The 13,013-nt window shown below is 39.8% G+C and overlaps 1 protein-coding gene across 5 annotated transcripts in view; it reads right to left on the reverse strand.

Moving 5' to 3' along the window:
- LOC104357209 (ephrin type-A receptor 6) overlaps positions 1-13,013 on the reverse strand; it is a 508,448-nt gene that overhangs the window by 116,198 nt on the left and 379,237 nt on the right. For all 5 annotated transcript variants that reach the window (XM_042788830.1, XM_042788826.1, XM_042788827.1 and 2 more), the window contains 3 exons: positions 11,168-11,276; positions 6,160-6,230; positions 2,486-2,611 (listed from right to left, as the gene is read on the reverse strand). In XM_042788830.1, coding sequence (XP_042644764.1) covers positions 2,486-2,611; positions 6,160-6,230; positions 11,168-11,276 — 306 coding nt within the window. The remainder of the gene's footprint in view (positions 1-2,485; positions 2,612-6,159; positions 6,231-11,167; positions 11,277-13,013) is intronic.

The raw sequence follows: 13,013 nt of genomic DNA on the forward strand, positions 1-13,013 counted from the left end.
ATACAGAGGTTGTAAATGCACCACATGAACTTTAGACTCTCTTTGTCAGTCTGTTTTTTGTTTTAATTTATTATAACTGTAAGAAATGTTGGTGGGCCTTATGAAGAACATGTTGGTCACAAACCATGCATTGAGATCCACTGGTTAGGTAAGTTTGTAAGGCTTTTTTCTAGCCTTAGCTACCTAAGTCCTCAGTAAACTACAATTGAGTAAAACAGAGAGCAAACAATCTCAGGACCCAGTCAATAATGAAATGCTATCTGCCCTAGATAGTCAGAACACAAGTTACAAGAAATGGTTTCACAGGATACTGATCTTTACAAGTATTTCACTTTTGTTGTGTTAATCACAAGGGTGTGTTTTCTGTCACCAATGAGCTGCCATCAGGACCTCTGGTGAACTCTAGACAGCAGCCATGAGTCCTTATCCCTGCAAAGGCTTTCCAAAAGTGAATGTGTGGGAACACTTGCACAGCATATTCCTGAGCAGTAAAACCCAACAATGAAACCAAAGTTAAGACAAGAGGATAACAACACACAGTATAGACATGACTACAAACATAGCCCATTAGCAAAGGGTAAGATCCCTGAAAAACACAAGGATCATTGTGGTGGCGCAACTCCCCCACCCTGCTGAGATGCTCCGTTCTTGGTGCAATTCCCCCTCCCTGGGCTACATACCAACCTAAAAAGGATTGTGAAAGGCAGTGGACCAGAGCATTAAGGCATTCCCTTAATGCACCTGGTTCCTGCCTCCCCTATCACTTGGGAATGGTAATGGCGATCAATCACCTCTTGACAGCCTAAGATAACTCTACCTGGTTTGTGGCCCAAAGGGGTGATACCAGAACTTCAAAATCTAGAAAGTTCTGGGCCTGCACAACTGGTGGAAAGTACCAGAGTATTTTGACATCCGAGTTGGGCTGAAATGGAAAAGTACCTGACGAAAGTCAGTTATCTCAGGCCCTATAAATACCAACCCTAAGCAAGACCCTTTGAGCTCTCCTGGATCTCAACGGCTTGTGACCACCTCTGCTGAGCAGGGATGCCTCTCAGGCACAGATGCCTCGAGTTTTAAAGACCGTCTGCCAACAAGGCCGACGAAGGGCGAAGGGGTGAAGTTAGACTTCTTGAGGTTCAATTATCGCCCGTTGAGGAATGCCAACACATTGTGAGTATTTACTCTAAACTCAAGAAGAGGGAAATTTTAACTATAGGCTAGCCTCTTCTATCCACCTCTCTACTTATCTATGTGTTTGAATACGCACATTTGCCTTCATGAGTGTGGGTGTCTACATTATTTCACTGGATCCAAATATTCCTTTCTGCCTGTTTGTGTATATGTTTTGTGTTTATACATCTGTACATACATATATTTTGATTTAGGGTACCTTATAGTAAGTTAGTGTGAATCTTGTAATTCTCAAATCTTTAATTAAGTCACTGTTTTAGTTCTAACATATTCTAACAAATCACTTTGCTAATCTTTAAATTGGTCAATCATTAAGTGCTGCTAAAATTCAACCTTTTGATTCACCTGAAACCATTAACAAATTTTGAATTGCTGCTAAATCGTAACCATGTCAAATATTTCATCTGTGACAGTCACGTTATCTCCTTTAGAAAAAAAGGCCAATATACATACAGGATTAATGAGATTCTGAAACCTATTTTCAAACAGCTGTGAAATGGCCTACATCCACAAGAAGTTGTTCTCAACTGAAGGTAAACACCCCATAGGTGAGAACAGGGTCTAAAACAATTGTTCAGATGCATTTCCTCTCTGTCCACATCACACATTTGGACAAAGACAAAAAGGTATGTAAGAGGGTAAGAGGAGATCCTGCAGCTATTTTTCTCATCCATCCTGCTTCCCAGCTCTACATCACCTTTCATACCATGTATACCTTCTCAACAAATCTTCCTCTTTTTCCCCTCTGCCATTGTACCTTCTCCACAAAGCTACAGGAAAGCCTATCCCAAGCCACCGTCTCCTTTTCCCCCTTGTACTTCTCCTGTTTTCTATTAGAGAAATTTTTTTTTTCAGTCTTCTATATTCTGATCTTACCTCCCCCAGAAAGAGATTCTGATCTACTCTTCCACTCAGTGATAATGTGACATTAACTATGTATGAGTGACACAGTGTTTTGAGTGCATTTGAAACAAAGCAAAAAAAAACCAAAAACAACCATCCCAACTGAAAAAACAACCTTACCCCAAAAATTGATAAAGCCTTAAAAAAGGTTTGGGATTAACCTATTGCTTTGGAGACTCTGCCTCTCAAGAACTCTTTATTTGAATATACCCACATTTGGAACAGTAGACAAATACAATACCTGATGTACACTACACTTGAGAGTGAACTGGTGTTACCACAGAAATATGCCCACATTTTGTATTGTACTTGACCACTTGCATTATCCTGGTGACTTGAGAAAAGCAGCCTTTCCATGGCTAGACATTTTTTAAAGTGGGTATACTTTTACCTGCCCCAATAACTCTCTCAATACGAATTCTTGAAGGGTCTATCTCCTTTGCAAACTCATGGACAGCAAGAGATGGGTCTTCGTATGTGTCTGGATCAATATATGTTTTGATTCCTGGGAAACGTACTGCAAAAAAAGAGACAATACTAGGAATCAAGAATTCTTTGACATTCATGCACTGTAACAATATGTTTTTCTCTCTCACTCTCTTTTTTTTTTTTTTTTTTGTTGACTAGACAATTGAAAGGATTCGAAGTAATATAATATATCTTCCACATTTAAAGTTCCAGAACCCCACAGACTAGGATAATGACCCAAAATTACTAATGCTTGTTACTGATTTCACAGAAGCCAACTGTAGAATGCACATGAGTTTTCTTCATTTTCCGTCAGCATCAGAGCCTTCAAAGATTGACTGAGCACAGACTCAAACATTTCATCTTATCCTTCAAGTGGCTTTTTGAAGTCAGGCTTGTGAGACATTTAAGACCTGTGTGTTACAACTTCACAGACAGAGGAGAAGCTTCTGCCAACCCAACACTAGCAAAAGCATTCAAAAGTACTGGCTGAAACTGTAAGCAAGACTCTTCTGGACCCTGCTCAAATCTCCTGAGATGTTCTGGGTAACTGAGAGCATGGGCACTTCTTCAGGATTCCTGCAGTGCACTGTTACATCAAACATCCTTTCAGCTTGCATGATGAACGATAACCAGTGTTAATGTAAAGAATGGAGGAATTATGAGTATTAGGTTCTCTGAATGTTATTCATACCTCTAGTTACTGTCATGTTTGCTAGCTACACAGGTCCCAGAATTTATCCTGTCCCACAGGAACAAAAAGTCAAAGGCCTTTAGAAAACTCAGTCTTTGGTATTCAACTGATAAGATAGTCTCAACCTCTTACACTGTTTTGTCTCTGTCCTGGCTGAAAACAAACATCTCCTTAGGTATAGAACTTCAGGCAAGAAAATTTAGAGGACAATAAAGTTTTTGCAACTCCTAAGGAAAAAATAACTGCCCTAGCTAAGTTTTAAGGAAAACGTTATTTTGGGCAAGGTAAATTAGTAAATTATTATTATTATTATTATTTATTTATTTATTTTACTCTAAGCATTTCCTTTCCAAATGCTATTTAGTATTTTAATTTGAAGAGGCTCCTTGGAGTCTCTGCACTTAGCTCACATCCTCAAGGAATGCTTCAAGTACGACTGGTAAATCTGGAAAATGCAGCAAGTCATGAGAAAAAATATGAGCTCTGAGCTGGTGACTTGAAAGGGTGTCTACAGAGACAACAGGTGAGGGCTCAAAGATATGGGGAAAAGCAGATCCTCAAGACTAACAGTGATTACTGCCAAAGCAGCTGATAATCCCCTTTGATGCTCCTTGGGCAGTTTAGGCAATCTGTTCTTTACTTCAAAAACAGTGCTTTCTAATTCACTCCTTTCATTTATGGGCGGATGGCTGAACATTCCTTTTGCCAAACAGGTCCAATCTTTGAGATCTTTTTCTCTGAGGATGGGTCCTGGAGGACCTGATGCTTTGTTCTCTTCTGATCAGCTGGAACAACCAGAGAGCCAGGTGCAAGATGAGAACAAAAATACCCAAATCCATTTACAAGGCTTCAGTAATTTCTCTTTGCTTCCTTGGAGATGGCCATGGCAATAGTGGGTTGGTGCCAGATTGCTCTGGCAGGCTCCAGCAAGCCATCATTTTCTGGCATGTCTAATCTCCCTTGTGTTCTTGAGTGTAGCATGTCCAAGAGCTTATGCTGTTTCTCTTGGACTATCTGGATGGGAATTTTTTTAGGCTGGTGCAATGTGGTTATTAAGTTCTGGAAAACTTTCAATCCATTAACAGAAGTTGATGTAGATAATGCATCAACTTATCAGGATAAAAGGAGAGTACTGCAGCTGGGTTTAGAGAACCCCTTTTAAAAGAATTAAGTACCTCTCAGCCTTCTTCCTCTTATCACATAGTAGCTGAGTCTAAACCAGGTGATTATATGATGAGCCTAAATGCATTAGGTGAAGAACACATGTTCAGGACACATTAATGTGGCTGGGCTTCATTAAGTAGTGTGCAACAGCCACATGGACCACTACTGATAGAGTACACACACCATACAGAAATGGGGAGGACACCTGTCATCATGGGATGTCATATTGTCAGCAAGATCACGGATCTCTTTCTAGCTCCCTTCAAAGAGTTTATTTCCTGAAATCTTTCTCTGACTCACACTGAGGTCTCAAGGCAGAGAGGAAGTATGGACAGGAGATTGTTCTCTTCTGCCCACAGCAGAAGCATAAGTGTGGACATGACAAATCTGGGAACAGGAACATACAACGCTAAGCAGTGCAGGTCTTGCAGCAGAGTTTCTTTTTAAACAGCTTCAGCCAGTCCAGGAGTGGTCACCCTGATACTGATCTGCACAGAGACTGTGTAGCCCCACATACTGTTTCAAGTTGAGATTCTGGGTACTAAATCTATAGGTAGCCCACAGTCAGATTAAAGATTGCTGTTAGCACTAAGGAGGTACTTCTTATGGAGAAGCTGAGTGCTCAGTGTAAAGGAGGGAGTATTGTTGACAATAAAGTCTTAGCTGCTGAGGTAAATCACAGTAATTCCTCTTCATCCTTGGTTCTGTGAAGCACATACATGAGTAGAGACTTGCCCCCTCAAGTCAGATGCTGAGATAACGGCAAATGAATGAGAAGCCTCTGAGATGAAGCTTTGTGTCAACATGAAATACAGGTATAATTTACCCTGGCCTTAAAGACATTGAGTGAGGCTTTTCTCAAATTCAGTCATGGTCTCAGAGGTATATATCAAACCCTTCAGCAGGAAGGTTTTTATCTTCTTTCCTTTCTGACCATGTTTAGAAAAAAATAACAAAGAAATCTTCCTAGGAAGTATCCTTTATGGGGAAATGCACCTTTTTCCTTGACAGGAAGAGTCACTTGGCTGGATATAGCAGTGTCACCTGAAAAAAGACTTCTGGTGACTTAGCTTTCTGTCTTGATCATAGTATTTCCAGGAATGTTATAAAAAATGTCAACCTCCCCCGAACACTTAATACCCTTTGTATAACAACCTTTGAATAAATAAAAACTTTAGATAGCTACTCTAACATAAAACAGTGAGGCTAGTAATTTATATTAAGTAGCTAAACTCAACTGCACAAACTAATATACTGCCCATGAGAGACTGCCAGGATTTTCTCTCACTGTACTGGTCACTGAGCAGGAATGTGAGAGAAGGTAACCTATTCCACTTTTTATTTCTTGGGTGGCTAGAAGTGGAGATCCCTAAAGCCAAAGAGAACTGGATACAAATAAGGCACATAGTCACCAAGAGAGGAATTTTGAAGCAGAAATTCAATATGGTCCAGGCCAGGTGAGAATTCAAAGAAATATACATGAAAAACTGATAAATGTTATAAATAGAATACCAAAAAACCTTATGAACTAGAGTGAATTCAGTGAAATTGTCCAGTAAGACATACAAATTAAAAAAAAAATAAAATAAACACCCGTGATAGTGCAGACAATAAGGAATTATTGAACTGGCCAGATTAAAACATCGAGGGAATAGGCTCTACAGGAAACAATGAACATTCTTAATTTAAAACATGATATAGGATATAGGTATTAGGTTGCACAGCGTTGAACTACTTACAATGTCCATTTTGCAAATGAGCCCTTCTTTTCTCTTCAGATTTCATTTTGGCTTTTATGTACCACTGGCATCTTTTAAGAAAAACAAGTGAGGTTTTAATTAAAATACTTGTCATGCATAAAATAAATGTATATTAAGTTTTATCTGCACTTATATGAAAGCCAAAATCTTTGCATTTGGAATATATATATTGTTATTAATCTAAAGAGAGAAATATGCATGAAGAACTACAAACAGATAAAGAACCTATTTTTTCATATAAAGACTACTTTTTTTTTTTTTTTTTCTGAGTAGCTCTATGCAGTGTGAGCCTGACACTGACTTATTATTTCTTCTAAGATAGCAGCTAACATATAGGATAAACAATATGTAGCCTGCTATGTGAATATGATGATTTAGCATATGTCTGTATGATTGCTATAATATTGCAAATCCTTGGCAAGCAACACAGAACTCTGTAGATGTTCGTGAATTGTTAGCAACCTTACCTGATAATGCAAGGGTATGTTGGAGAAAACTGCCACATGGCAAGCTTTCAGGTTCCCTGTAATGAAATCTCCCTCAGCCTGAATACAATAGGAGCAACTGTTTCAGTCAAGAAAAAACCAAAATATTTGCTCTTGGTCTTAAAGCTCTTTCTCACTCACTGAGCAGCCTAGGAAGTATGATTTAGACGGAAATCTTTTGGTCTAAGGCTAAGGGCTAAGGGCTGTTGGGGCACTGGCCCCAGCAAAGAACAGCAGTGAGTGTGGACGTGTGCTTCTGTGTACAGACATTCAGTTTCAAGACCAGCTTGAAATAAATGACTGACCTCTGTGTGTTCATTACCAGCCTTATAAAATAAAACAAACTATAATTATAGATAGGGTATCCAGTAAAATACTAACAATGGAGATATGAGAAATATGTGAACACACCCACCTCATAAACTACTGAAAGAGGAAACAGAGTAGGAACACTCACAAATTCATTCATTGCTACAGAGGTGATGATGAACACCTGAAGGGCAGAAACTTCTGAGGCTGTCATGGTTATGTACCGTTATGGAGAAAAACAGAAACCAGTGGATTCTCAGCTTCTGTGGAAATCAGCACCAGTTGCTGGGACCACTAAGCATGCCAGTGCTGTATTTAGGATCTGAACAACTGGTCTGTATGGTGCCAAGTACCAAGAACATTGAACACAAGCTCTTACACTTAAAGTGTCTGCCCAAGGGAACAGTCAAAGAAACAAAGCTTTAACCCTGTCCAATCCTCCCAAGTATGTATGTGGTCCCAAAGTTTAACTACAGAAGCTGGTGAGTAATCACCAGCAGAGGAGTCTTCCAGCTCCAGCTCCCCATTCCCTGTTAGTGTTGGCTACAGAACAATCAGAGAGGAATAATTGCTGTAATGATAAGAATAAATCAGATCGAGCTTTAACATCGCATCTCCTGGAATTTAGCCAAGACCCCCGTCTCACTGCATACCCTGTGCCTCAAAGCCTCTGTTGCTTTCATTTTTCTATCTGCAATCAACAGCCGTTCTTCCTGCCTGCTCTTGGTGGGTAATCACTCAGCCAAGTGCAGAGGCAGGTGCTCATTTAACCCAGCCACTCCACTATGAATAGACTCATCAGCAGCCCTGTGACTCGACAGCTCATCAAATTGTTAATTCTGAACAGTGAAGCAGAACACATCTGTAGGGTACCAATCCCATTTTTCACACAGAAATTTGCCTCCAGTCCTAGAGTAAATTGAGTATTTATTCAAAATTTTCTTGCTCTGTCTTCTGCGAAATACACTCTTATCACTGCATTTAAGCAGCACTTCTAAATGAAATCATATCTTACATAACTGAAATGGTCCCACTGAGTAAGATGTTAGAAAGCTAAGAGAAGGGTATCTCTGATGCCCCTAACATTAGCAAACAGGAGGAATAAACACAGAAAGAAACCCATTTCCATATTTTTTTTCATTCCTGAGTTTAGTGAGTTTTTTCTAAAGGAATCGTTTGAGTTATGTTTCAGGATTCCACACAACCTTTTTCTCTGAAAGTTTGTCTTTGTCTGAATAATTCCTCTCTCTTCTGAAAGAACCTACTGTTAGCATTTGTAGTAACCGTAGGAATATTTACTTAGCTTCTAAGATTACCTAAGGTCACAATATGTTCCAATGTTAACTGCTCCCATTAAGTTTAACGGAATGTTAGACTTAACTGGTTATATTATTCAGCAGAGACATCATTAATTCACATAATAGTAGCTACTGTAGTGCCATATTTGGTTGCTGGGGTACCGCAAATAAAACCTCCAGCCAACATTGATAGGACTTAATTTTCTTTTCAAATTAGAGGTAAGCTATACAAATGCACTGGGTTTGTGTTTGAGGCAGGGATTTTTGGTAGCAGGGTAGGGGGCTACAGTGGTGGTCCCTGTGAGAAGCTTCTTGAAGCTCCCCCGGCTCCAAGTCGGACTCATCTCTGCACCAAGGCCGAGCCAATCAGCTGTGCCTCTGCAATAATGTATTTAAGAAGGGGACCTAGGAGAAGGAGTGGGATTTGCAAGGAGGAATTGTGAGGAGGACACCTATGCAAGCACCAAGGTCAGTGGGAGAATGGAGGAGGAGTGGCAGGGAGGTGTGCCAGAGCAGTCCCCCCTGAAGCCCATGGTGAGATGGCAGGACTGCCCCCCTACCACCCATGCAGGTCCATGGTGGAGCAGATGCCCACCTGCAAGCCTGTGGAGGGCCCCATACTGGAACAGGAGGCTAAACCCAAAAAAGGTTGTGACTCTGAGAGAAGAAGAAGCCCTTGCTGTTGTAGTTCAGCACTGGGAGGACTGAAAAATACAGGAGAGATCCATGCTGGATCAGTTTGGGAAGGGCTGCGGCCCATGGGAAGCACTCATGTCAGAGAAAGTTTGTGGAGGACTGTCTCCTGTGAGAGGGACGCCACACCAGACCAGGGGAAGACTGCAAGGAGTCCTCCCCCTGAAGAGGAAGAAGTGGCAGAGACAATGGGTGATGAACTGACTGCAACCCCCATCCCCTGTACCCTGTGTTGCTTGGGGGGAGGAGGTAGAGAAATTGAGAGCAAAGCTGAGCCTGGGAAGAAGGGAGGAGTGTGGGGAAGGTGTTTTTAAGATCTGGTAATACTTCTTGCTGTCCTACTCTGTCAAGTGTTGTTGTTGTTAGTGTCTTAATTAAATTTATGTTCTTTTTCTTCTCCTATGAGTCTGTCTTTTGCCTGTGACCATAATGGGTGAGCCATCCCTCCCTGTCCTTATCTTGATTCCTGAGCCTTTTGCTTTATTTTGTCCTTCCCATTCCTGAGGGGGAAGGGGTGAGCGAGAAGCTGAGTGGTGCTTAGCTGCCCTCTGGGCTCAAACCAGGACAACCAACAAACCAGAAACTTAATTACAAATCTGAAATTGCAGCACTGTCTATTGATATCAGCCCTGTCTTTAATGACCATTATCACATTCGTATGAGTAAGTGTAGCACCTTTTCTCTAAGTGTAAATGCAGGCTCTAACAGGAATAGTGCAGAATCCTATCCTAACACGGGATTTATTTGTGTTCCAGAGCCAGGTAAGAAGGAAACTCCACCTCACATGGAGGCTCTCCCCCAAGCTGTTTTATGCATCTGAAGAAGGGAGAGGGGAAAAGGGTAGTGAGGGGCTAAAGCCCACACAAACCCACTACAGAGCCTACTGCAGGAGCTATGAGCCTGACTCATCTGCTCAAAGGCCTATACCTCTAACAGAGTACCAGTCTGGTTTTAGGCTTTCTTGATCCACGGCAGCACTGTGGTGCCACTCATGTCTCACAGAGGAAATGGGGACATAAAGTCTTTGGCCTGTTAAATTCTGCTTTGCTTCCTGGTGGAAGCAGGTGAAGTCCTGAAATCACACAGGAAACACCCAGAGACTCAGTGAAAAAGGAAACAAGGCTCCATGGAAGCAGCTACGCCTGTGGGAATCCATGATCCAGCAAGGACTGATGTTCTGACCTCTACGTGTGTTTTTTAGCATGTCCAATTAGAATTTGCAAGTTCCCATAAAACCTTCAGTGTGTAATTGAGCATGGCATCTGGCCACTCAAATCAAAATGCTTTCTCATCCAATTTGCATAATGTAATTATTTGGTCCTGCTCAACACATCAACTGAAGGAAGGTGGACAATCAGCACTGTACTAAAAGTAAGTATAAGAATCATGGTAGTTATTAAAAATGATAATTGTCCGGACTGGTGAATCCTCCTGCCAGTGCAACAGTACTGCTATATTGTAGATTCAATTGGGATATCTTCAATCCAACTGAAAAAAAAAAGGGCAAAAAAAAGCAATAAAACGACCTTCAGGAAGCTATTTTCTGCTCACCAGTGATATCAGAGACAATAGAATCATTTTAGTACTTTGGAGTAAAGTTTTCCTTCATTTATTTTCATTACATAATTCCTGTGTTTTATCTTAATAGATGCAAAAATGTGCATATAAAATATACATATAATTGTGTATGATTTTTCCTACAAAATGCATATAGCAAAAGTAATAAAAAATTGTCCACTCAAGTGCCTTTAGCAAGCCAGACTGCCAACCCCAAGACATCAAAAATCCTAAGGTTACACCCTCCAAAGCTTTGTGATTGGCAGTTATGAGATTCTGTAAAAAACAGTGTGTTTTTTTTTTTTTATTTTCTTCTAATGCCAGAGCCTTAAGGGTGCAAGTACATTGTATTTTTAAAGTCTTATTCTGCAGACAAGAGGTCCAAAAACTTATTTTAAAAATAGCCAAGCTATTTCATGATTTCACATAGTTGCTTAGCTCCCCAAACTGGGTTTTTACAAAAAACAACATTCACAACAGAAGTGTGAGTATGAGCAGTGCTGAACAAAGAGGACATTCACCCCACTATGTCTAACCCTTATTTGAGTACTGAAAATGTGGTTTAATGACTTAACTATTGTTCCTGATTCTTAGTTTTGGATGACTCTGACCCTGAGTAAATGAGAACACTGTAGTGTTAATTACCTCCCAGTGATCAGGAAGAACAAAGTGAGGATGACCAGGAGAGTGAATCCACCAACAGCAGCAGTGGCAATGACAAGAATCTGTCCCTGCTCCGCAGCCATATCGGAAGCTGAAAGACAAGCAGAAAGAAAATAGGTTAAAGCTCCATCACCCAGGGTTCTTGCAGAATGGGTGGTAACATTTCACAGGTCAAATGTTTCCTTGGTGCTTAGCAAGGACATCAGATGCAAAATTGCCTGTGAAGTGAAAAACCCTTATCCACATCGCAACTATGATGAAGCAGAGAAGATGTTTTCAGGTTTTTAAAATGAGGACCTGGAATTATCAGATACAATTTACTAAAGTTTGACTATAACAGGATTTTGGACAAAAAAATGGAATATATTTTTTCTTTAGCTTTATTTATCTTAATCCTGCATCTAATTCAGAACTTCTCTCCATCCCTCAGCACCAGTGCTATGTATGTAAGAGATATTAAACTGGGTTCAGCAGGAAGCAAAGCAGAAAAAGCACACTTAACATGTAGCCTCACACAATCTTCTGTATGTCTGTTGTTTAGTTTTATTGTCACAAAATGTATAGTTTTACCTATAACGTGCTCTGGTGATTTACAACACTGTAGTTGAAAAAAAAAATTATTTTCTTATGCCTCATGTTTTTCTCTCTGCTTTTTGTAGGAGTTAAAAAAGATCTTCTGAAATTATCCAGCCTCTAGACACTTGCTCTTTTTATTAATTTATTCTGTATAATATTAAATCTTTACATTGACAAAGTACCTACTTACAGTCCAACTGGTCCTCACTGTCCAAGTACTACCTGATCAGAAAAAGAATTAGGCTATTTTTTTTCTCTATCTCCTGTCTTGTGGCTCCAAAATTTTATTTCTTAAACTCAGTTACACTTGAACATTCTCACTGCACAATGTTTACCTAATTCTTACTGTCTCTTTCCATGAGAAACATAACACTGCTCTGAAAGAAAAATAAATAATGCTATTCAATGACCTCTGACAACAGTAGTTTATGTAGAAAAGAAAATAAATTTTAGATTTATGAGGAAAGCAACTTTGATTCTGTAAACTTGCTAACTGTTCTATAAGCAAAATCTTCATCTTTCTTTAGGCACCAGATGATTAAAGCTTAGGGAAATTAACTAGGCTGCTGCCTAGAAAGCTCAGCAGGCTGTATTCTTTCATTTTGCAGTTGATGAAGTCCACTATAATGCACACAGTGCTGCCCAAAACCTCGTAAAATGCTGTTTCCAAGAAAAACATTTGGCTTCTATATAACATTTATGTGTGGTTTATAAATTAGCAATGTATACTGGCTTTATAATAGTAGTAAAGCAAATAAAAACAATAGTAGTTTATGTCAAATTTTCAGCAAAACCACTTGTTAAATTTCTGCCATTAGGTTTCTGTCCATATAATTTAATGGAGATATGAGGCAGTAAATTACAAGGCATTGAGTATCTGTCGTCATAAGCTCTCCACAGACAAGTTAAATATATATATCTTCCAATAAATGATGTAGCAAATACTCACTGAACAGCTAATCTCCAAAATAGTATCTAGTGATATTATGGGGATGGATTTTAGATCTGCATTGTGTCATGTTCCACAGAGTCACATTTAGTTGGAAAAATACAACATAGCAAATACCATGCCACAGAAGTAACAATGCAAATAATAACAGGCTCTCCAAACCAAATGCTGAATACTATTTTCAGACTAGCGGGGGTTTTGCTAAATGTTGAAAAGATTGTTAAAACCCGGCATGGTTTGAAGATGTAAATGGAGAAGGAGGTTTTAGATGAGCCTATCTTGCCCATCTCTGCAATGGAAGTG

Source organism: Tyto alba, unplaced genomic scaffold (assembly GCF_018691265.1).
Source record: "Tyto alba isolate M040663 unplaced genomic scaffold, T.alba_DEE_v4.0 Super-Scaffold_14, whole genome shotgun sequence".
NCBI classification, from domain to species: domain Eukaryota; kingdom Metazoa; phylum Chordata; class Aves; order Strigiformes; family Tytonidae; genus Tyto; species Tyto alba.